Here is a 26359-nt window from a genome sequence, read left to right on the forward strand (position 1 = left end):
AAAAATGTAGCAACATCATTATTTTTTTAAGCATGGATAATTTTCCTCTGGAAACTTGATAAAAATATATATATATAAAACAGCAATTTAAAATTATTCCCCTTATACATTTTAAACTGAACCCGATGTCTTTCCCACCATTTTGAAAACGGAAGGTGGTCTCTAAAGGAACTCCCGCTGAAGTGTATTTTCACAATGAGCTGATTAAGACAGTGCAGTTGTTTCCCCTTACAACAAACATTTAAAAATAAACTAAACAATTCTAAAGTGAATTAAGTTGCTTACCTTTGAGCCTCGCTCATTAAAAATAATTTCAACATCTAAGATTTTACCAAATTGCTGCAAAGAAATAGAAATATCTTATAAGCAAGAAGAGAAATGCAGTAGACATTATTAGGTACAGTAGTAATTGTTTCCGAAGCCAATTTTTTCTCTTAATATCAAGGATATTTTATGTTTTATGGCTAATGGGCTTGAAACAAGAGAAAATAAAACCACCCATATTTTCTCCTTATTATGGAACACACCAACAGGGCTTGGTACAAAATATTAAGAGGTGAATTCTATTTTACTTTTTCTTTTATTTTTCCTGTGTGCATGTCTGCGTTCCCAGGCACTGAGCAGCAAAGATTTAAAAGTGGCTAGTATGTATATACAATGACCCTTCTGGTCTATCCCAGCAAACAATGGAAGAAACACCCTTGATGAAATGCGATTTTGATAATTAATGTCCAGTGAGAATTTGATGTGACTGGTTTTGGCTCCCAGCTCACATAAAATCTAGGAGCAGCTCTATCATAGGAGAAAGAAACTATGAACACAAAAGCAAACTCCACTATCCAGGCACCATCATCATGATGGTATCAGCAGTTGTAATCAGTGCTTGGGCTGAAATTCTCTCAAGATAATTCTCTATATTATTAAACAGATTTTAGATAACTAGCATGACCAGGCTCTATGAAAAGTCCAGAAACAGAGACTCAGATTATAAATAGAGACAAATAAAATGCAGACACCTGGTTAAATTTAAATTTCAGATTTTTCAGAATATGTCACACGCAATATTTGGGACATACTTATACTTAATATCTGTGGTTTATTTGAACTTCAAATTCAATGACTGCGTCTTACATATTTTTTAAATTGGTGAAATCTGGAGTTTCCAATGAGAAATGCACATCAAGCAATTCTTGATTCACGTTTCAAAATGGAGAGTATGGGCCCTAGAACTACGGGCATCAGATCATCCGAAATCCTTTCCTCCAACCTTGGAAGTTTTTCAGTTTTGAGATTACACGAAGTAGTGTGGGCATTTCTTGAGTATAATAGCGTAACCTGCGTATGAGCAGGCAAGAGAGAGGGTGATGTAAAATCATGTACCGTGGCCCAGGGAAAAATAAAATAAGAATTTTATCTCCACGCAGAATAAGAGCAAATGCCCTTTGAGTGATTAAAAATTAAACAGGGCAACATAAATATTTCCATCCTCTTTTTTTTTTGTTTTGTTTTGAGCTTTCCTATCATTCCATTCACTTCTGCATTTTGGATTTTAATTGCATCCTTTATGACCCTCAGAGGTTCTGTATTCCATTTCCCCCCTGAATGGAGAGCATTACATGTACTTCCGTGTAGCAGAGGACAGAGTGACTGGGGTGAGGGGTGGGGCAGGATGAAAAAGGAACAAACAGACCACACGAGAAGCAGGGGAGGTTTGCCTGACCAATGTGTTCCAGTCAGAGTATCCAGAGACGCGGAGAGTGAATGTCAAGAGGGTCCTACTTACATTCAAGAAACAAACTATTTAGAACATACAGATGCTATCCTCTGGAATGTACAAAGAAATCCACCCTCCCCGAAACAGTAGAAACAAGTGTGTATGCCACTGGAATACAGACAGCTCAGTCTTGAAATAAAAATAGTTCTGACTATGGAAAAAAGTAACCAAAAGTTTTTCATTCTGTACCATAGAAATGTGCCCATGCCTCAGGATCCATACACTATCCAGCCAGGGGAATTAGAGACGTGCATATTTTTAGTTGTGAAACAAAGAACTACTAGTACTTCTGCTCAGAGAAGCAAAGGATAGGAAGAAACCAAGGAGAAAATACTCAGAAGAGAATACAGAAATGGGTCACATTGCTCGCACACACAATGGAAATGCCAACAAACATGCAGCTAACTCATCCTGCAATTTGTGGACTTAGATCTTTTGGTCAAGAGAATTCCTTTACAGAGCATTTTCAGTGCCCTAGTTTTAGGCAGAGAAAAATCACTGGAAATAGAAGAAAACTTTCAGATGGGGGAAATGAAGGATTTGCCGTTCAAATGTGAACTGAATTTCATAGTAAAGAAACCTCCAGTTTTGTGAACTCCTCAAGCAGTAATTTTGATACAAACACCCTGAATATTCAGTCTATACAGACGCTATCATATTTATTTCAGGCATAAGAGCCTAGAAGCACATATATTTACAGAAAGAGAAGCTTGACAAGGACTTCTTCCAAAACCACGACGCAACTGTCATCTATGGAACATTCTCTAGGCAGTCAACCCAAAAACATTTCCTTTAAAATAAGATCTGATTGAGACAGAACCAATCAAACAGCAGTCTTAGCATGTGTCATTCCCTAAATGAAACAATGACATCAGCTGCCCTGAAATGGTCTCAAAGTTTGCTTCTGTGGCAGTTGCTGTTAGGTTGACGGTTCTCAAAGCCAGTGAAACAAGCCCGAAGAAGAATGCTGATGTAAGCCCCATTTCCAAGACAGTTGTGTACTATATTTATAGTATCAACAGTTTAATTGGGAAGTTTGCTACTAATGATGTAAACACAGCTGGCACATTTTCAATTTAAATAGACACAACTCATTCGCAGACATAACTAGCATTTGTTTGCTCAACAGCAATGTTCAGCTGCATTCAACAACGCCTCAAGTCCACACAAGGTGTCTGAATAGCTGCATCAAGAACAGGATCCAGGCCAGGCACGGTGGCTAACACCTGTAATCCCAGCACTTTGGGAGGCTAAGGTGGGCAGAACATGAGGTCGGGAGTTCGAGACCAGCCTGGCCAACATGGTGAAACCCTGTCTCTACTAAAAATGTAAAAATTAGCCAGGCACGCTGGCAGGAGCCTGTTATCCCAGCTACTTGGGAGGCTGAGGCAGAAGAATCACTTGATCCTGGGAGGTGGAGGTAGCAGTGAACCGAGAATGTGCCACTGCGCTCCAGCCTGGGCGACAGAGCGAGACTCCGTGTCAAAAAACAAAACAAGATCTAGAAGTTTATAGGCACACACTTGGGCAAATATGTACCAAGCATTTTTAGATGTTCTCAGATCAAACAACATTTCTCTGAAAAACTGTGAAGGATGTTCAATGGATACAGCATAAAACATAAAGGTTAGTTCAAAGATGGTGCATAGAGGCCAAGGAAAGGCATCATCCCAGTTATTCTCAGTGTCAGCTTCGTGTTCAGAATGCAGAAGTAGAAGGTACCATGCCCTGTCCCACCATAATGGCCTCACTCCTCATAACATCATGGTAGATGGAACTTTGCATTAACATCCTAAGTACAGGCAAGCCCGTCTCATTACTAAAAAGTGATCTTGAAATCTTCCTTTGCATGTGCTGAAAGTCATGTGATCTGTTTTTTGTGACAATACAGAGACGTTCAGTGGACTATTTTCCTGCCCAGAGGGCCTATATTTTGTTTTCTTGTGTTTTTTTATTTTATTGCTGTAGAAACTGGGTCTCCCTCCCTATGTTGCCCAGGCTGGTCTCAAATTCTCGAACTCAAGCAATCCTTCCACCTTGGCCTCCCAAAGTCCTGGGATTACAGGTATAAGTCACCACCATGCCTAGCCAAGAGGGTCTGTATTTTGACCCCTAAAGTAAGGCTGCAGAATCAACAAGGGTGTTGTGTAAATTTGAGAACTGCAGTCACTGAGCAACTGTTTGACAATTCCGTGATGGCATCCAGAACATCCATCCATCTGTTGTAGCAGAGGTCTGGATATATCACAATCCACTTCTCTCACTTCAAACCCAGAATGTTTAAATTTTAAATATTAAGTTAAACATTCTATTCAGGGCACCATATATTGCAATTAATTTGTTAGAAATCCATATATTCCTCTCGAGATCATCAAACATTTATCTGTAAAGAAAATGCAAGTTCATGCATGATACGTAACATGAAGACAAAGCTCCAGGAAAAAGGAGCCACGTATAAAACTAACATCCCTTCCAATGAACCATTCAATATCAATGCCACTGCACAGAACAGCTCCATTCACTTGGACCTCAACTAGTATTTTTTAAAGACTGTGGCTTCTGCTTTGTATATTGTACCCATATAACATCTTCCCCAAGGAATGTTCCATCTCAAATGAAAAAAAATAAAATAAAATGAGCTAGAAGATTTAATGCCAAACATTGGAACAAATGCTTCCATTGAGTAGAAAGTAAAGAATATGAAAAAGGTAATCAGAATCCCAATCTTCATGAAGAAGTGCTGAAGATACAAATTAAAAATAAAATGAGTCACCTGCAGTAACCATTAGGCATGCAATGGTTGCAGATGGCATGGTCGAATTATTAATGGTTACAGACGTTGTAATGACCACTGCCAAGTTTTAGGCAGTTTGAAGAAGGAGATTGCTTTTTTGTCTTGTTTTGCTTTTGACTTTAAAATCCCATGCCTGTATTTAACAAGAGACAAAGAGAGGGGAAAGCACAAAGATCTTTGTGACTGTTTATCTCTGTAATTGTCCTCACTATAACCCCTGTCAAAGTGGGAAGACAAAGACAGGACAGAGCGCCAAAAGGAGAGAAGATGTCTCATGTTCAAATGATGTCAGAAGTACCTAATTGGAGTTAAACTGTAGTTTCTTGCAGTAACTATGACCTGAAAGAGGAAACCCTCCTAAATTCCCTAAACTCCAGTGTGGGGAACCAATGAGAATGTTTACAGATGCTTCACAATGTGATTCCTGCCGCTAAATGTATCCTATAACAAGAATGACTCTGTGACCACCACCGTTTGGCAGGAAAGAACAGATTTTTAGTGTATAAAACTGCATTTCTTTAGAATGGTGGTTGTAAACTATGGAGGCTTAAGAGTCATTACAAGGGGGTCTGTGAATCTGTACGTTCCTGGTACTTTTATAGACAAAATTTACACAAAAAATAAAGCTTTCAAAAAATCTTTCAGAAAAAATAAGTTTCAAAAAATGGACACAGATGCTACTTGTGATGAACAAGGTTAAGTTTGTGCTACTGAATGCATGGTGCATTATCTTAATTGATAGGCATTAAGTGTATCTATCATCTTGTCAAATTGACATCTTGTCAGTTGCTTGAAAATCTTGACTATAAAGGGTGGCACACGCATGTAGTCCCAGCTAGTCAGGAAGCTGAGGAACGAGAATCGCTTGAACCCAGGAGAAAGACTGCAATGAGCCGAGATCATGCCACTTCACTCCAGTCTGGGCAACAGAAATAGACTTTGTCACAAAAAAAGGGGGGTACTGGATATATGCAGTACCTCACATCTCACGCTGTAATCCCAGCACGTTGGAAGGCCAAGGTGGGAGGGTTGATTGAGGCCAGGAATTTGTGACCAGCCTGGACAACAAAGTGAGACCCCATCTCCATTAAAAAAAAAAAAACAAAAAAAACCTTAAAAATTAGCCAAGCATGGTGGCTTGTGTCTGTAGTCTCAGCTACTTAGGAGGTTGAGGTGGGAGGATCCCTTGAGCCCAAGAGTTTGCAGTGAGCATGATCACACCACTGTACTCTAGCCTGGGTAACAGAGTGAGAACTTGTCTTTTTAAAAACAAGAGCCGGGCTGGGAGCGGTGGCTCACACCTGTAATCCCAGCACTTTGGGAGGCTGAGGTGGGTGGATCACAAGGTCAGGAGATCGAGACCATCCTGGCTAAAACGGTGAAACCCCACCTCTACTAAAAATACAATTAAACGAGCCGAGCGTGGTGGCGGGCACCTGTAATCTCAGCTACTCGGGAGGCTGAGGCAGGACAATGGAGAGAACCCAGGAGACGGAGCTCGCAGTGAGCTGAGATTGTGCCACTGTACTCCAGCCTAGGCAACAGAGTGAGACTCTGTCTCAAAAAATAAATAAAAAAAAAATAAAAATAAACAAAAACAAGTGCCCTGAAACTAGTAGATTTGGATCAAGGTTTGATGACAGGTAGTACAATTTTTTGGCAAGATCTTGCTCCTTGCCATCTACCCTAACTCCATAAGACTAGAGAGACTCAGAATCCCTTCTCTGATTCCTGTGAATATTTTGAATACCTCTGTGACTTAGCATTGTATCCTGCAGTAACTTTCACGATAACTAAGAAAAATATGGGGGGAAAGCCCCCTAAAGGGTGGAACTTGGGGTGAGCTGCAATGAGTAACACCATGAAAGAGTATCAAGACGCTTATTAAGGGGACTGAATTCAAAGCCAACATCACAGTGACACTTGATGAGAAAAAACAGACCGCACAGCAAGACATCTTCCTAACCTGACATGGCAAAGAGAATATAACACCTCTTACTGCCCATCATTCAAACCTGGTCTTACTGCCTCACACACACTTAACCTCAACTCTCACTTTGAATGCTCTGCACTTTTCAAAGTCATCTTTGACCTGAAAGTGCCCGAGGGTATCTCTGTTCTGCAGGAGTTGGAGGGGCTCAACTCAATGTTATTACCAAATGAGAGAGATAAAAGTGCAAGAGCTGACCTTTTCCTCTTAAATGTCAGCATTCAAAGCTGGGTATCTTAAATATTAGGATGCCTGCTCTGCTTTTGTGTCAGATGCATACTTGATAAGCATCGTGTGTGTAAGAAGTAAAAGGTGCAAGCTAATCCCCAACACACAGTGCCTTTGAGAAGTGAACCAGAGCCTTCCATTTTATACGGAGAACACCACCAGAGTGACTCAGAATGGGCATCTTCTTGTTCCTTTTGTGATATTTGCATCCATTTATAAACTCCTAGAGGAGGAGTCTCTGAGCAGCCCACCTTTGCTCTAAGTCAAATGTTAAGGATGTAATTCTTTTCACTGAATCCACAGGCACCTGCTATCGTTGCTGGGATGTCATGGGCAAATTGGCTACATTCAGAAACGTGAAAGATATCCAAGCCCCGTCATAGCCTTGTCTTTTGGTTGAACGGAGGTCAAAGAAATGGCAAACTCATGGCTTCCCAAAGTGGATAGTGAAGATTTCTTTGAGAAAAAAATAATCAGGGGCAAGATGATCTATAAAAACGCAATGCTATTATTTTCTCCTGGGCTAGTGGTGACTTGTGGCCTGCTCTATATTTCACCATGGTGCCTGGGCATGGCTACCCTTCATGGCATATAGCACCACAGTAAGTGCCTCTGAATCCCTGTCACTAATTTCAGAAAAATGTAGACTTCAGGAATCAACATGAACTTAGAAACTGGTAGCTCATTTGGTGTTGGTGGTGGTGGTTTTGCTTTGTTTGCTAAAATCAGCTTTATGCAGAATTAGTTGTTCTCTGTTGCTGCATCTGAAATCTAAATGCACAGTGCCTGGGAAAGACTAGGGAATGCAGGAATACACTATGAGTCACCCTCTGGATAATCTGACAACTGCAAAAGAAAGCAAAACCAAGAGGACTCGGGGTGTATTTTTGCTACAGTATGATGTCCTGGGCCATTGGATTTAGGACTATCAATAGGCTTCTTTCAGCAGTGGGTCATTTAGGAATGTTTTCCATTTGGCCTTCAAGTTACTTCTTAGAAGAAAACCACTTGGCAAAGTAGATACATGGTGAGCATATGTACAGAAATACATGCAAAAACCATAAAGAGATTCTAGCCACAATATACCCAAAAACTAGACTCTAAAATGTTTCTCCCCGTGCAAACATCTAACCTTAGTATTGTAAATACCCCCAAACTTACATGAGACAGGGAGGTCTCTGGAAACCCCAGAGCGGGCACTGCTGAGAAGAAAGGTGGTACTTACACCAAACATTTGTCTGAGGTCCGGATCCCGGAACCTGAAGGGGATATTGGAGACATGCAGCCGCTTGGGCTGAGACTTGTTTTCCGTGTTTTCAGAAGGTTGTGTCTGGGGCTGGCCATCCGTTGGTGCTGCATCATCTGTCTGCTAAAAGAACAAGAAGAAATCGAAGAGGTTGAGTGGACCACAATGCTCTATTCCAATGCGCTTTTGCTTGCCCTGAGTGGCAGGAAAAGATCAGAACTAAGGATTCTGAGAAGGGAAGAAAATGCTGAGGCATGCATGCATGCATTCATTCAACAAGTGTTTTCTGAGCATCCACTGAGTGCTCATGATGAATCTGGGATTGGGCAGTGGGCAAAGCAGACAAAAATCCCTGCCCTCGGGGAGCATCATTCCAGAAAATAAATCCATAAATAGAGTGTTGGCAGACAGAGAAAAGCACTATAGGCTAGAAAAAGCAAAGGAAGGGGACTGGGAGCTGCTAGGGTTGGGAGGTGGGGAGTGGGAACCTCATCAAGAAGGGGGTAATAATTATTACAGGCAGGAGACTGTGTATTTCTTAACTGATGCGGTTCAGAATCTGAAGATATGCCTACATAATTGTTCAGGTAATTGTGCAGATAAAATATAATTAAATGTAAAAAATTTGAAAAGACTAGTTGGCATTCAGGAGTTCAAATAACCAGCTGATTGACTTACTCTTTTGAGGCTCTAATTGTACAAAGTTGTGCTGTCCACTACAGTTGACCACATGTGACAATATACATTTAAGTGAATTAAAATGATATATTTGGCCGGGCGCGGTGGCTCAAGCCTGTAATCCCAGCACTTTGGGAGGCCGAGACGGGCGGATCACGAGGTCAGGAGATCGAGACCATCCTGGCTAACACAATGAAACCCCGTCTCCACTAAAAATACAAAAAAAAAAAAATTAGCCGGGCGTGGTGGCGGCGCCTGTAGTCCCAGCTACTCGGGAGGCTGAGGCAGGAGAATGGCGGGAACCCGGGAGGCGGAGCTTGCAGTGAGCCGAGATCGCGCCACTGCACTCCAGCCTGGGTGACAGAGCGAGACTCCGTCTCAAAAAAAAAAAAAAAAATATTTAACTTCGTTTGCATTAGCTGCATTTCAAGTGCTCAAGAGCCACATGTACTTAGTGCTTCCATGCTGAGTAATGCAAATACAGAATGTTTCCATCTCTACAGAAAGTTCTGCTGTGCTGTTTGCCTAGACCCTGTAACATTATTAGCATAACTCATTGTTTCACCACCCCTGCCTTGCAAATAAGGCTGTATAACATGATGTTACATTGACACCCATATATAGGCAGGAACTAGGGGAAAAGTCAGTCACATTAGGTATCATTATAGCCAGTGCCATACTCTCAGTTCTAAAGTTTTAACATTTCAAACATTTAACATAGGATACTTTCTCTGCAATTAGCATGTGTTGCCTCTAGGTGGCAGTAAATGCCATCCACATCAGATACCAACTTTGAAACTATGATAGAAAGCTTATACAGAAGCCTATCAAACTTATGAGTGAGGAATCATCCTCACCTATTTTATAAGCAATCTAGAAGTACATAATTGGGACAAACTATCAATATAGGCAGCCAGGTGTAAAATAATAACGACTTAGAGGAAAGAATCTTACAAAGTGAAATACAAAACACTCAGATAACACGGGCATAATTAGCAACTTTCTCAACAGCCCTGGTATTTACTGGAAGGTTTCATTTGCATTTTCCTTCCTAACACACCCTGAATTGCATGTTGAAGTAAAGACTTCCCGTTGGCTCGCAAACCATTCTTCCAAGCTGCTCTGGTACCAAAAGCCCTACCAGTTGACTTCAAGTTTTAAATGCAAAGTCATGTATTTAGACAATGTATTTAGTCATTTTGCCTATACTGTTGGATTGAATATGAAGCAGTACGACGGTCATTTTCTTAACTGGAAAATAAAGAATAATGAGTTCATACCTTTTAAGGCTTTGTGATTGAATAATGTATGCTAACTTGGCCAAGTTCCTGATATATATTTAATAAATGGAAAGTAACGAACTGTCTAGAGTAATGGTAATTTTTTTAAATACCACAAAGAGAAAAAAACCTCTTTTGAGAAACACACAGGAAAGGTTGTCATTTGCTTATTTTTAAAGTGTTTACACATCTTTACTGAGCAACTGCTTTGTGTTAGACACATAAATCAGCCCTCCAAGTCACACGCAATTCCAACTTTAGTCAATGACACCAATAGAGAAAGACAATCATAAATAGAATCATTTTGTCATTGTTTTTTGTTGTTGTTTTCTTGGAGTTGGGTCTTGGTCTGTCACTCAGGCTGGAGTGCCGTAGCACAATCATGGTTCACTGCAGCCTTGAAACCCTGGGCTCAAACAATCTGCCTACATCAGCCTTCCAAGTAGCTAGGACTACAGGCATGCGCCACCACACCAAGCTCATTTTTATTTGCAGAGACAGGGTCTCACTATGTTGCCCAGGCTGGTCTTGAACCTCTGGCCTCAAGTGATCCTCCTGCCTCAGTCTCCCAAAGCACTAAGACTATAAACATGAGCCACCATCCCCAGCCAATACAGACTGGTAAATGTTGGGATAAGAGGCAATCACAAAGGGCTGAGTAACCTTAAATCAGGGTCATATAACACTGCTGGAGGTTCAGCAAGGCTTGCCAATTCTGGAGGTTAAATTTTAAGTGGGAGATATCTAAGAGAAGAGGTGAAAAGGACTGAGGCTATACCGAGACAGGGCAGCGTAGGTGCAGAGATGTCAAATGATGTCTTGGATTCAGAGAGTATGTGTAGCTCCAGTACCACTGGTCAGATGAGGCAGGTATGAAGGGAAGGCAGGAGTTGAGGTTTCAAAGATAGTCAAGGGGTAGATCAAAGGACACTGTATGAAGCAAGAGTCTGAGCTTCATCCTAAGAGCAATAAGGAGCCACCTAAGGATCACAGCAGGAGGGTGGCACGACCAGCTTGTGACACAAATGATAAATGTCTGTTTAATGGTTGGCTGACTCACTGACTGAAAGTACATGAATAAACAAATGAATGAAGAAGTGTACAATCAACGTCACCACCTTCATGTGATAGTTGAAGAACAACGTTGTAACACTGAAACCCAAACAGAGCAGAATGTGGGTTTTCTCCGCTGAGAATACGAGGTTTGGTGCCATGTCCATGACACAGAAATGAGCTTGAATCATGCAACTGTCCCTTTTCAGATTGTAAGGGGTTTTAGCACTCTACACCCGAACTCGGAGTTTACAGATGCTATAGCTGAAACCCCCAGCTTTCAGTCCATTTTTTTTCCCATCCTGTTAGAAGTTTCTGTTTCAATGCAAAAATAAAATGAGCTCCTTCTTATCCTGAGAAGGAAACATGGATTTGGATTTGTGTACAACTGCTGGATGTTTCAGCTTAATGAACCTAATTAGGAATTACAGAGATTATGATTAAACATATTAAATGATTAATAGCATTGTGCCACTCATGTGAAAATTAAAATTAATCATCTCTACTCAAACAGCACTTTGGAGAAATCTTTGCATTGTTTCCTTTGATAAAAACATACAATGCTCAATTAATCATTTTATAGTATATGCTTATATATAAAGGCCTATAAATTGTTATAGAGAAATACCTGTATATTAAAAAGAATCCTTAAAGCATGCAAAAAAAAAAAAAAAGCAAAAAGTGTTTTAGGTCATTGTGGGTGTATGGAAAGGGAAAAAGAGGAGTTTTAGGAAGTAGAGGTTGAGGAGGGAAGAAAACAACAGAAAAAGGAACTCTCTTTCAGCCTGCATGCCTTTCATGTGGTGGGATGCAGCACCATGAACCAGGGTTTTGGAATCACGCAGACCATCTCTGTTATTTGCTAATCTTAGGGAGGTCACTTTTCTTCTCTGACCCTCAGTTTACTTTTCCATCAAAGGACATGAATGGGGTAATGGGGCCAGGTGCAGTGGCTCATGCCTGTAATCCCAGCACTTTGTGAGGCTAAGGTGGGAGGATAATTTGAGACCAGCCTGCAAAATAGTGAGACCCTGTCTCCACTAAATAAATTTTTTTTAAAAAGCTGATTATGGCCATGTGCCTGTCATCCCAGCTAGTTGGGAGACTGAGGTGGGAGATGGCTGGAGCCCAGGAGATCAAGGCTGCAGTGACAGAAAGTCATACCACTGCACTCCAACCTCGGCAATGGAGCAAGACTCTGCCTCTAAAACAAAAGCAAGGCTGGGCGCGGTGGCTCACACCTGTAATCCCAGCACTTTGGGAGGCCGAGACGGGCGGATCACGTGGTCAGGAGATCGAGACCATCCTGGCTAACACGGTGAAACGCCTATAGTCCCAGCTCCTTGGGAGGCTGAGGCAGGAGAATGGCGTGAGCCTGGGAGGCGGAGCTTGCAGTGAGCCGAGATTGCGCCACGGCACTCCAGCCTGGGCGACAGAGCGAGACTCTGTCTCAAAAAAAACAAAACAAAACAAAAAAAAAAACAAAAAAAAACAAAAAAAACAAAAACAAAAAGGACACTAATGGTACTAAGCTCACAGGATCATGGGAAGGACCAAATGCAGCAGGAGATGACAGAGCAGCTACCACAGAGCCTAATGCACGTTGGGGTTAGTGATCGTCACCAACCCCTCCACTGAGTGTGATCTGTTTTTCTTCCCCTTTTTCTGGGACCTTAGAACAAGCCTGAGTTTTATGTCTCTATATTTGTTTTCTGAAACATGACCACAAAGCTGGTGGCTTAAAGCCACTGGACTTCATTCTCCTGTAGTTGTACAGACCAGAAATCTAAAATCAAGGTGCCAGGAGGGCCACACTCCCTCTAAAAGATCTAGGGGGAGAATCATGCCTAGCCTCATTTAGCTTTTGGTGGCTGCAGGCATTCCTTGACTTGGGTTTGCACCCTTCCATCCTCTGCTTCCATCTTCACAGGCCCTATTCCCTCTACATGGCTGAAACTCCAATTTCCCTCTTCCTTTTTCTTCTTAAAAAGATACTAGGGTTGGGCGCATGGTGGTTTAAGCCTATAATCCCAGCACTTTGGGAGGCTGAGGTGGGCAGATCACAAGGTCAGGAGTTCGAGACCAGCCTGACCAAAATGGTGAAACCCCGTCCCTACTAAAAACACAAAAATTAGCCAGGTGTGTTGGCACATGCCTATAATCCCAGGTACTCAGGAGGATGAGGCAGGAGAATTGCTTGAACCCAGGAGGCAGAGGTTGCAATGAGCTGAGATTGCACCATTGCACTCCAGCCTGGGTGACAGAGCAAGACTCTGTCTCAAAAAAGGATATTAGTTGTTGAGCTCACCCTAAATCCAGGATGATTTTGTGTTGATCCTTAATTACATCTGCAAAGATCTCCTTCCCCTCCCCTACCCCTGCCAAATAGGATCATGTTTATGGAAGTTATAACAAGGACGTAGTTTTTGGAGGTCACCATTCCCTCTACTACATCTCTCCACCAAACATATAAATCAAAGGTGCATGGAGTACAAGCAAGCAGCTGTCACCCAGGAGGAAATGCATGCTCTACCACTTCAGGCAGCATGAAGTTCTCACGATGAGTGGCCTCAAAGCAGATCTAGGAGAAGGAGGAATGAATGTTCCTGCCAGGCTGTCATCTGTCAATAGGAGTTGTGATGGTTAACATTGAGTGTCAACTTGATTGGATGGAAGGATGCAAAGTATTGGTCCTGGTTGTGTCTGTGAGGGTATTGCCAAAGGAGACAAACATTCAAGTCAGTGCAACGGTCAACCCACCCTCAATCTGGGTGGTCACCATCTGATCATCTGCCAGCATGCCTAGGATAAAAGTAGGCAGAGGAATGTGGAAAGACTAGGCTGGCTGAGTCTTCCAGCCTGCAACTCTCCCCCATGCTGGATGCTTCCTGCCCTTGAACGTGGGACTCCAAGTCCTTCAGCTTTTGGACTCTTGGACCTTTGACCACAGACTGAAGGCTGTACTGTTGGCTTCCCTACTTTTGAGGTTTTGGGACCCAGCCTGACTTCCTTGCTCCTTAGCTTACAGATGGCCTATTGTGGGACTTCACCTTGTGATCGTGTGAGTCAGTACTCCTTAATAAACTCCCCTTTATTTATAGATAAACATCTATCTTATTACTTCTTTCCCACTAGAGAACCCTAATATAGGAGTCACTTCCATGAGACCCCCCCAAACGAAGAGGAGACTTAAGTCTTCGTCTTTCCAGCCCATGCTCCACAGTGGCCTTTGATCATGGCCCTGGATGCAATGACACCTGGCTGGAAAGCATTTCATTAGCCTCTTGAAAGGCCATCAACATTGAAGGACAGAGATGCTGCCTGTATGTTTCCAGTACCTACTACCGTGCCTCACTCAACCTGAGAAGTCGTTATAGCATCCCTGAGAAGCTTGCTGAACGTTATGGCAAAAGCATAGTGTGTAATTCCTGAGGAAGAGACATTGTGAAAAAGCTAGGAAACTGGCTAATAGAACAAACCATCTAGAATGCACATTCCTAGAGGGCAGTGGCTACGGGATTCCTAGCTATAGTCCCCAAAGCTGCAGCATATCAAAGCTCAGTGGGAAGTAATCTCTGGAAAAACTCCCAATTTATTTGACTTTATTTTTTGAGACAGAGTCTTACTCTGTTGCCCAGGCCAAAGTGTAGTGGCACAATCTCACTTCACTGCAACCTCTGCCTCCCGGGTTCAAGCGATTTTCCTGCTTCAACCTCCCGAGTAGCTGGGATTTACAGGTGTATGCCACTGCGCCTGGCTAATTTTTGTATTTTTACTAGAGACAGGGTTTCACAATGTTGGTCAGAGTGGTCTCGAACTCCTAACCTCAAGTGATCTGCCTGCCTCGGCCTCCCAAAGTGCTGGGATTACAGGCGTGAGCTACTGTGCCTGGCCATAAAAGTTATCTTTGGCTCTGAAGTGAGACCTACCTGAATGGACATGACCATATTTGGGAGATCAGAAGGTGAGACACAGCAATGCAGTAAATTCAGAGAATGGAGGAAATTGAGGGCAGTCAGTAAAGATGTCAGAGGTGGACGGGAAAGTGGCCAGGGACACCCCCTTCTCAGTGGTCTCCAACCTAGATCCTCATTGACTGTCTAGGTCTATAAGGTTCAGTGTTCTCGGCCGTGACCGCTCCTACCTTGCCTGCTGCCTGTCTCCCATTCTTGCTCGTTGGCCTCTCTGCTTTTTCCTGCCCCCATCTTTGGTCTTTGCATTCATTCTGCCTTTTGCCTGGAAGACTCTTTCCCTGGAACACATGTAGCTTGCCTAGTTACCGATACAATCTCTGCCCAGGTGTCACCCATTGGAGAAACCTTCAATGGCCCCATGATAACAGCAACTCTGCACCAGCACTCTCTCTCCCCTTGACCACTGATGTCTTCACAGCACACATCTCTTCTTGCTGACTTTTTATTTTATTCTGTGATTTTGTATATTGCTTATCTTTTCCACCAGGATGTAACTCCAGGAGAGCAGAGACTGTAGCTTTTCTGTTCACTGAAACCCTCTACCACTGGACAGGGTTCCTCAATGTCAGTACCATTGACACTTGGGGCTGGTTCATTATTATTATTATTTTTTTGATGGGTGGGTCATCCTGTGCACTGTAGAACGTTCAACAACATCATTGGCCTCCACCCACTACATGCCAGTTGCCTACCCTTGAGTTGGAACCCAAAGATATCTCCTGGGATTCAAATGTCTCCTGGGAGGCAAAACTGTGCCACTTGAAACTGCTGACCTGGAGTCCATGATAAGTTCTCAGTAAATATCTGTGGCGTAAATAACAGCCTGGTTTTACCATGAGCGAGCTGCAAGGCTGCTCACTTTCATGTCTCTGGATCTCAGTTTGCAAATACATAAAATGATAAATGTGTACTTCTCCTGGATGCTTTAGAGTGAAATGACATCGAACTCTGTGAATGGTTAAGTCCCATGCATAAAGACGGGACACAATTATCATGATCATTATTAATAGTATTAATAACCATCAGGTTTCGTTTTGTTTTGTTTTGACACAGTCTGGCTCTGTGGCCAGGCTGGAGTGCAGCAGCACGATCTCGGCTCACTGCAACCTCCGCCTCCTGGGTTCAAGCGATTCTTCTGCCTCAGCCTCCCCAGTAGCTGGGACTACAGGTGTGTGCCACCATGCCCAGCTAATTTGTGAATCTTGAGTAGAGACGGAGTTTGGCCATGTGGGCCAGGCAGGTCTCGAACTGCTGACCGCAGGTGATCCACCTGCTTCAGCCTCCCAAAGTACTGGGATTATAGGCCTGAGCCATGGAGCCCAGCCTAGCTTTTGTTTTATTTCTCAGACCCACGCACAACTCTGAGATGCAGCCTCCCCATCAAACAGGAAAGGCTGCAGGACCCTACACAGATGGGAAGTCTCTTGACCCCAAAAGGTGGGTTTCCAGGTGGCACAGGGCAGAGCTTCCCTCATAAGCTCATTAGGACCACAATGCCAGCTTCTGCCTGGGCCCAGTGTGAAGGCCCTGTTAGGAGGCGGGATCTTTGCGGCAGAATTTTTCTTAATAAACAAACTCCCCAGGTATCGGCGCAGGTTATAAATGTTAAGAAAACACCACTGGCACTTTAATCTCCTGAAGATCACTTCGTGCTTCCACAAAGACCTTAATAAAGAACCACGGGGCTCCCTCTGCTATAATCGTTCCTAATTCAATGGATAGCTCTGAGCAACCCAAGACTAATCCTGGTGAAATTGGATTTTGATATCGACCAATCCGGGGATGACTGTTTGAGAGAAAATGCATAGTCGTGTAGAGATACATGTCTTTTGGATTCTGTCCCCGTCCTGGGGTTTCCTCTGTCTGACCCTAGGGAGACACGACTGAGGCCGCCTATGTGGCATCTTCTAGTGATGACCAGGTAACTGGGTACAGAAGCACCAGGAAGGAATTCTTTCTTTAAGTTCTGGCGTGCGTGTGCAGGTTTGTTACATCAGTAAACGTGTGCCATGGTGATTTGCGGCACCCATCACCTAAGTATTAAGCCCTGCATGCATCAGCTATTTATCCTGATGCTTTCCCTTCTCCCCTTCCCCCAACGAACCTCAGTGTGTGTTGTTCCCCTCCCTGTGTCCATGTGTTCTCACTGTTCTGCTCCCACTTTGAGTGAGAACGTGCAGTGTTTGGTTTTCTGTTCCTGTGTTAGTTTGCTGAGGATAATAGCTTCTAGCTCCATCCATTGTCCCTGCAAAGAACATAATCTTCTTCCCTTTCATGGCCACATAGTATTTCACAGTGTATATGTACCACATTTTCTTTAAACTATCATCGATGGGCATTTGAGTTGATTCCATATCTTTGCTATTGTGAATAGTGCTACAATGAACATACGTGTATATGTGTGTTTATAATAGAATGATTTATATTCCTTTGGGTATATACCCAGAAACGGGATTGCGAGGTAAAATGGTATTTTTGGTTCCAAGTATTTGAGGAATCACAACACTGTTTTCCACAATGGTTGAGCTAATTTACGTTCAGAGAAGGAATATGTATGGCTAGGTAGCTCTGCGTTAAAACTCTAGTTTCATCACTAGTCCAGCTATGTACATCCTTCTGAGCCTTAGCTGCAAGCTTAGATAAATGACTTCTATCTCAGGGTTGTCTGTGGGTCCAGGGTACTGGTGGCAGTCCTTACTCATCTAGTATGGGTAAAGTGAAATGGACAAGACACCACCATGAAGTTGTCAGTAGAAATCAGAATACAGATAGAAATTAGAGATTTCGAAGTTCTGTGCTCAGGGGAGAGAAGGGATAATTAGAAATAAAATAAGAACTGTAGCAAATTCTATTTGATGGAAATGAAAAATACATGCACTCATCACACAGCATTAGATATAGTTCAAGGATGCTGGTGAAGAACTTTAGAGAAGCCTGTATAATAAAATGTAAGTGATATACGTCATTTTAGAATTCTTAGAAGTCAAATTTTTTTTAAAAATGTAAAATTTTAAGAATGTCCATTTTAACCCAGTTTATTAAGAAGATTATTTCAACATGCTATCATGTAAAAGGTATTCTGTATTCTTTTCTTTTTTGGACGATGTCTTTGAAATCTTGTATTTTACACATCTCCATATGGAAACTGAATTGTCATTGGAAATACCTGATTTATATTTAGCCTTTGAAAAAATGACAGTTGAAGGATCCTCCAAACGAACTAATAACAATCAAGTATCAGTGCTTACATTTAAATTGAAGTTAAATCAAGTTCACTAGTTGTATTGTTTTTTTCTGTGTTGTTGTTTGGAATGGACTCACTGCCATTCCCCAGGCTGGGATGATCAAGGCTCACTGTAATCCCTACTTCCCAGGCTCAAGCGATCCTTCTGCCTTGATCCCCAAAGTGTTGGGATTACAGGCATGAGCCACCACACCCGGCCTCAGTAGCTGTATTTCAGGTGCTCAACAGACACCTGCGGCTGGTGGCTCCCTGTGGTAGACAACACAATGGCCTGTTAAAGATGTGAAGGTTCTAATCCCTGGAACCTTGAATAGGATACTTTATATGGCAATGGAGAATTCAGGTTGGTAATCACAGGATGATAAAATAGATTATCCTGGATTACCTGTGTGGGCCCTGTATAATCACCAGGATCCCAAGAAATGAAACAGAGGCCAGTGGCATGGAAGAGAACCCCCAATGTCAGAGTGAACACCCAGTGAGAAAAACTCAAAACCATTACTTCAAAAACTCAAAACCATTACTTCAAAACCATTACTGGTTTTGAAGATGGAGAAGGGGCCATGAGCCCAAGGATGACAGTAGCCTTCAGGAACCAGGAAAGGCATGGAGACAGATCAAATTGTGAGCCTATAGGAATACCATCCTGACAGCTACAATCCTTGTAAACCTGGTGATATCTATGCTACACTACTGATCTCCAGAACTGTAACCTAATACGCTTGTGTTGTGGAAGTTACTAGGTGTATGGCCATCTGGCAGCAAAAGAAAACTGCAGTCTCATCAGAAAGCACAGGTATAGAACATTTTCATCACTGTCAAGTTCTATGAGACAGGCCTGCTTTAGAGCCATGGTGTGCTGGGGGGAGAAGAAGCTAAAATGGAAAATGGGTTTAAAAGGGAGGAAAGTAGAGAAAGAAAGTCTTCCCTAGGACAGTGACCATAATGACCATAAAGTGACCATAATAGGAACTGGATAAAATGAAGCTGAGACCTACTGAGCTGCATTCCCAGATAGTTAAGCCTTTTTTTTTTTTTTGAAATGGAGTCTTGCTCTGTCGCCTGGGCTGGAGTGTAGTGGCATGATCTTGGCTCACTGCATGCTGTGCCTCCCAGGTTCAGCCTCCAGAGTAGCTAGGACTACAGGTGTCCGCCACCACACCCGGCTAATTTTTTGTATTTCTAGTAGAGATGAGGTTTCACTGTGTTAGCCAGGATGGTCTCCATCTCCTGACCTCATCATCCATGCCCACCTCGGCCTCCCAAAGTGCTGGAATTATAGGTGTGAGTCACTGCGCCCAGCCAGTTAAGGCATTCTAAGTCACAGGATGAAATGAGGTCAGCACAAGATACACATAATAAACACATTGCCGATAAAACAGGTTGCAGTAAAGAAGCCAGCCAAATCCCACCAAAACCAAGATGGCAACGAAAGTGACCTCTGGTCATCCTCGCTGGTCATTATACGCTCATTACAATGCATTAGCATGCTAAGAGACACTCCCACCAGCACCACAACAGTTTACAAATGCCATGGCAATGTCAGGAAATTACCCTATGTGGTCTAAAAGAGGGAGAAACCCTCAGTTCTGGTAACTGCCCACCCCTTTCCCGGAGAACTCATGAATAATCCACCCCTTGTTTAACGTATAATCAAGAAATAATCATAAAAACAGGCAACCAGCAGCCCTCAGGGCTGCTCCACCTATGCGGTAGCCACTTTTCTTTCTTTACTTCTGTAATAAACTTATTTTTACTTGATGGATTCACCTCAAATTCTTTTTGCGTGAGCTCCAAGAACCCTCTGTTGGGGTCTGGATCAGGACCCCTTTCCAGGAACAACAGTATCTTTTGAAATGAGGAATATTATTTAGTCAACTTTAAGTTTCAAATACACCATTTTTAAATGAAATAAATTTGGGATATTAATATTTTTCTAGGGCAATATTGTAAAAACTAAATACCCAGCTTTAATTCTAGGTGGGGTGGGTGTCTCATGTAGTTGATTCCACTAGCGGTAGCTGTCAGCTATGACTTTTGTTGCTATCATTATTGCTATTTGGTGGTATTTCCCTTTACTCTGTAAATACATGTTTCTTAATCTATTTCTGTGTTCATGTATACACTGAAGGTTTTATGAAAGTGTGGACTACCTTTTGGGGGAAAAATATACATACACCTAAATTTTCATACAATCTCAGAAAGTTCACAAGCTCCCTGGAGGATACATAGACACCCCTGGATGTGCACCAGGACTACTGAGGAAGGCTTTTGCTCCTCCCCGATCCTGAGTTAAGACAAAGGATTCTGGCTATCACTGATGCTGAATGCTACCTCCACTGGTAGCTTATAAGCAAAATGTGAAACTGGCTAAACTGTCTTGCATAGAGGATGGAAAATAAAACCGTACTGAGGTCCTACCATGAGCCAGGCATCTCGCTAGGTGTTTTCCATGCCTTATTTTACTGAGTTGCCGTAACAACTAGGAAAACTGAGGCTCAGAGAGGTTAGGCCATCTATCTGAAGTCACACAGCCAGGAGATGGAAGGATTGAACTTAGGATGTCTAACTCCATATCTGAAACTCTCTTCGCTCCTCAATGACCTTTCAAGGTCAAGGTGAAGATGTTCTGGAAACTCTAAGCTACAGCCACGCAGACCAGCTGCAAAGTACCTATAGAGAGGAGTAAAGATTCACAGTAACCCTAACTGCCTGTGTTCTAGGTCTGGGCTGGAACCAGAGTGGTGAGGTGGGTGAATGAGACCCTAGCTCATCCAGCCAACTAAAAAGCAAACAAAACCAGGCTGCTTCAACTGTGTTGTTTGAACTACTAGAGTCATGGGTTGACCTCTGTTAAGCCCTCATTGGCAAGTTTTCTTACTAGAATAACCATCCTATGGATAAACACCGTATCAAATGCTTCCTAGAATATGAGCATCCCGTGGATAAACACTATATCAAACACACTATATCAAAAGCCCTTTACTATGGCACATAGTAGGCGCTCAGCAAATCTTTACTGAAGCATTCCAGGAAACTAATGATTTGGGCCCAGCTGATGCTTCATCCACGAGCATCCCCAAATTCACCATCATGGTGTAGGAACCCAACACCTAAGACACGACGTGAATGCAGCATGATTCTTCCCACAGTCAGCCTACTGACTATTCAGCATCTTTCCTTTCCTACAGGCTTCCTCCCCTCCATGCACAAAACTCTTCACAGTGATAAATAAAAAGTGTACTTTGAATAGCCAGCTGCTGCTCCCTCCTCCACCAATCAAGTTATTTCTCAGAGAGAAAAGCTTGTGAGTGTCTTCGAGGCATTATTTGATTAAGTTGACAATATTATGTGAGCGATGGTTGAGTACCCACTGCGAAGTACTTTGGACCAAATTGATTTGTGTAACGAACACTTGTTCTGTCTCTTCTTGCAGCCTGAATAGCGGTCTTGATTTAGCCAGTAATGCTGGGCGCCGAGTGAATTTACAGGGTCCATGGTCCCTCTCTCTCTCAATCTGCAGAGAATAGCAGGGCAGAACATGGGCTGGCATAATTCAATACATTGTACTATAAGCTCAGAAAATAATATCGCAGAGCTCTGCAATATACCTATTTGATTTGATTTGTAAACCTGATAAAAAAGCAATCGAGAAAAGTTCGGGGGAAAATATATATGTTCTAAGCAAAAATGTAACTATATTGAATGTGTACAAAGAATCCAAGGATGGTGGTGGGTGGGGGAAGAAAAATCATGCATACTAAATCAACTTCATACCCTAAATTAGACAATATTGCACATTCTCCATTTAAAACGAAGCAAGATTGTGAAAAGTTATTTTCCATTAAAAGTAATAATAATGGTAAGCCCAGAGAATGTGAATTAAAACCCATACTTCGGGTTTTCTCACAATCCTACTTCAAAACAGGGTTTGTACAGATCCTCCCGGCTTCCCGCTTTTTCATTTCAGCTCTGTCGGCAAACAAATAAGTTAATCACATAGCTTTGGATGTAGTTAATGCCTCATTCCAAGCCTGGCTGGGCTGATTCCACAGCCAGGTGACATAGAGATTTAAGAAATACATCACATTTCCCTGCCACTTGAATAAATTCAATGCTCTGCTCCAGTGATGAAATTCCTCTGAAAGGAGAAGGGCTAGAGGACAGAGAAGGGCTGACTCCAAATTCCTTTGCTATTTTTATTCCTTGGGAAAAAATAGGACGAATGTACAAGGGGTCAGGTGTTGAACACATCAGTAAAGGATACAGCCTGTCTAGGTGTCTGTATTAGTCTTCTCAGGCAGTTATAACAAACTATCATAGGCTGGGTGGTTTAAACAGAAATTTTTTTCTTGCAGTTCTGGAGGCTGGCAGTGCAGGATCAAGGTGCCAGCCAACTCAGTTCCTGGGGAGGGCCCTCTTCCTGGCTTGCAGATGAGTGCTTTTTTTTTTTTTTTTTTTTTTTTTTTTGAGATGGAGTCTTGCTCTGTCCGCCAGGCTGGAGTGCAGTGGTGCACTCTCGGCTCATTGCAAGCTCCGCCTCCCAGGTTCAAGCAATTCTCCTGCCTCAGCCTCCTGACTACTTGAGATTACAGGCACCTGTGGCCACCACGACCCAACTGATTTTTATATTTTTAGTAGAGACAAGGTTTCACCATGTTGGCCAGGCTGGCCTTGAACTCCTGACCTCGCAATCCACCCACCTCAGCCTCCCAAAGTGCTGGGATTACAGGCGTGAGTCACCACGCCCGGCTGTGAGTGCCTTTTTTCTGTGTTCTCAGGGCAGAGAGAGAGAGCAGCTCTGATCTCTCTTCCTCCTCCCATATGGATGCTAACTGCCTCATAGGGCTCTACGCTCGTGGCCTTAAATTAACCTAATTACCTTCCAAAGTCCCCATTTTCAAACACCATCCCTTTGGTGGTTACGGCTCCAACATATGACCTGGGGTGGAGGCACAATTCAGTCCACAGCTGTGTTATTGAGGCAGCGCCTACAAACACCTTCACATAAAGCAGTGTTTGTCCTGGGGGCTTGAAATCAGGTACTCACTTATCCAATCATTCAAAATATATTTACTGAGCACCTTCTATATATCAGTCTGCTTATCAGAAAACAGAATGACAAGACTACAAAAAGCACTCTTTCTCCGCCTCTTCATGTTGCAAAGATTTGGCTTTTGCTTTCAGGAATAAGTAGTTAAAATATGTAATAATAATAGGCCATGTGCGGCGGCTCACCCCTGTAATCCCAGCACTTCTGGAGGTCAAGGTGGGTGGATCACAAGGTCAAGAGTTTGAGACCGGTCTGGCCAATGTAATGAAACCCCGTCTCTACTAAAAGTACAAAAAAGTAGCTGGGTATGGTGGTGTGTGCCTGTACTCCCAGCTACTTGGGAGGGTGAGGCAGGAGAAGTGTGTGAACCCAGGAGGCGGAGGTTGCAGTGAGCCGAGATCATGCCATTGCACTCTAGCATGGGCAACAGTGTAAGACTTTGTCTTAAAAAAAAAAAAAAAAAGAAAGAAAACAAAAAAAATTGTATACATAATAATAGCAATAACAAGACACATTTATAGACTTCAAAACACAATTATCTGGATTTGATTTCCAACTTTACTACTTCCTATCTCTGTGAACTGGAGCAGGTTACTTAAAGGAAGTGAGACTCAGGTTATCTAGAATACTATTGGCATCTATCCCAAATGAGTCAACACCTGTAAAGTGCTTAGGATGCTTCCTGGCCCATGATGATTATAATAACCAGCATCCAGAAGAGTGACTGATTAATACCTCAGTGCCATTGAATAAATCCTGGTTGAGTGATTAGCATTCTATTAATCTCTTCGCATTGTCTGATGACTCAGACAAGAGGATTCTATTATTATGCCCATGTTATGGCAAAGAAATTGAGGTTCAGAGGGCCTCAGAGCTTCTTTGGGATGTTTAATCCCTACATGGGAGGCAGTGTGGCAAAGTGGCTTAGAGCCCTGGCATTGCAATGCCCTGGGTCAAGTCCCTGAATGGCATCTAAAGAAGATGCAACAGCACTCGGGACACTTGGTTATTAAAACTCAGACCAGTCCACTTTAAAGCTTCCAAAATCAATGAGATTAAAACTCTCTTCCTTTTGCTACAGGTCTGTAGTCCAGTGCACCTACAGTGGGCATACAGTGTTTCTTGCTTGTTGGCTCCAAACTCTCCTTCCTCCTCCTTCCCCCATTCAAGACTGGGGGCTAAGAGAAGGAACCTAGGAGGCAGAAGGCAGCTAATGAAATCAAATGCATCCTGGTAATGAGAAGTGCCTCTCTTTGCCTCCAATCTCATTCTGCTGGGGCTCAGGTGTCACTGGTGCCTTCCATGGATGTGGTGGGGCTGTGGAGTCCACATTCTTGCGTTACTTAGGGCACTGATCAGCCATCCTCTGTCATTCTCCATAGTTTCCCAGGGTCTTGTGTCTTCAAGGCTGCTACCAATGGCCATTGCTTCCAACTCTCCTTTTAGAGGAGGGTCCTCTCCTTCAGCATTTGGCCTCCTGGACACCCTCAGAACTCCTACCCTCTTCTGCAACTTCAGGCTCTTTCAAGAGCCAGAGGAACCATAGGGAACAGGTGGCAGGTACCCTAATGCATTCTCAGCCACAGCTCTTACCCATCCTGCTGCTTTGCATGACACCAGCAAGCCTCCACCTTTATAAATCCCCAGATAAAAAGCAGGTACACATCTCTATGCCATGACATCCTGCACCCAACTAATTTTGGGAACATGTCAAGTACTCCCAAGAATGTTGCCTCTGTCTTCTGTGTTAATGGTCTCATAAAAATGAGCTGCCTTGTTCTCTAGCTTAGCAATCTTCCAGCAGCCTCCCTTTCTGGCTGACGCCTCCACCTTTTCCTCCTGCAGTTTTTTTCTTTTCATTTTTTTCCCTCATCCCCTCTTAACCTCCCGGTTTTCTTTAATTACCTGTCCCACTCAGAAATCAAGGCCAACCTATACATCAATTTAACACAAAAGTTCATATTTTATACTGAATCCTAAATTCCACTTAGCTCAAAGATTTTCCCCCCTAATATATTATGCAAGATTTAAATGAACCAAATGGCAATTCTATACATTATGCTAATTTTCCAGACCGAAGAAAACTGCTGAAAGCACAATTCAGTTGCAGAAAATGGATGATGAATTTAAGATGGCACCGATCTCACCGAACATCCCTGGGTTTTCCTGACTAATTACTTCTTTCTTTGTATTAATATAAATGCTTCAAACAGAGACAAGCACTCCAAGAGTTTTGTTCTAGGACTACTGGGGTTCTTCCAGGATATGCTGGGACACAGAGATACCATTCTTTGTGAACACCAATATGTGTCTGAACAAAAATTTGACAGTGAAAGAATCCTGTCACATAAAATGTACAATTTCTGCAAACTGACACTACTCAGGATGTTTCTGAGTTTCTCAGTAGGCTAATTTCTCCTGCATTGGCAGGTGGGGAGGAGAGTAAGTATATGTTAGGAAATGGAAATGCTAAGAAATATACTCTGAAAATAGAAATGCCTGCATCTCCTTTCTACTTAGCTCTTCATCTGGACAGGGATAGCATGCTTTTTTTTTTAAAGTGCTGTAGAGTGAATAGTGACGCATCATAAGCCATGCTGCACATAAAAGCAGCCATGGTGTCATATGTACACACATAAACCATGAATATGGCTGTGTTTTGATACTTTATTTGTAAAAGCAGAGACAGTGGGCTGGATTTGGTCTGAGCTCTGTGGATTCCTATGTTGGTTCTCAGAGGGACAAATACACTGTGTCTACACTGTTCAACTCAGCTACCATTTTAAGATCTGCCTGTATAAAGAACATTGCTAGATGTGGGGACTAAAGGATGAAGAAGACACAACCTGAACCTGTAGGGAGCTCCTAGGTTTGTGGGGGAGAAATGAATAAACCATACAGTCACAGGGCAATGGGTGAGTTCCCTGATTGAAAGACATTTGGATACATAATTCGGCCAGACGGGAATATGTGAAATTTCTTGGAGAAAAAGTCTTATTCATCCTGAAACTCAGCAGTCACACATTAGCAGAACTCAGGAGCAAA

The 26359-nt window shown here is 42.7% G+C and overlaps 1 protein-coding gene across 15 annotated transcripts in view; it reads right to left on the reverse strand.

Moving 5' to 3' along the window:
• The window catches only part of RBFOX1 (RNA binding fox-1 homolog 1), a 2487135-nt gene that overhangs the window by 123836 nt on the left and 2336940 nt on the right, over positions 1 to 26359 (reverse strand). For all 15 annotated transcript variants that reach the window (XM_050774301.1, XM_050774299.1, XM_050774300.1 and 12 more), the window contains 2 exons: positions 8012 to 8155; positions 286 to 339 (listed from right to left, as the gene is read on the reverse strand). In XM_050774301.1, the coding sequence (XP_050630258.1) occupies positions 286 to 339; positions 8012 to 8155 (198 nt within the window). The remainder of the gene's footprint in view (positions 1 to 285; positions 340 to 8011; positions 8156 to 26359) is intronic.

The sequence above is a fragment of the Macaca thibetana genome, chromosome 20 (assembly GCF_024542745.1).
Source record: "Macaca thibetana thibetana isolate TM-01 chromosome 20, ASM2454274v1, whole genome shotgun sequence".
NCBI classification, from domain to species: domain Eukaryota; kingdom Metazoa; phylum Chordata; class Mammalia; order Primates; family Cercopithecidae; genus Macaca; species Macaca thibetana.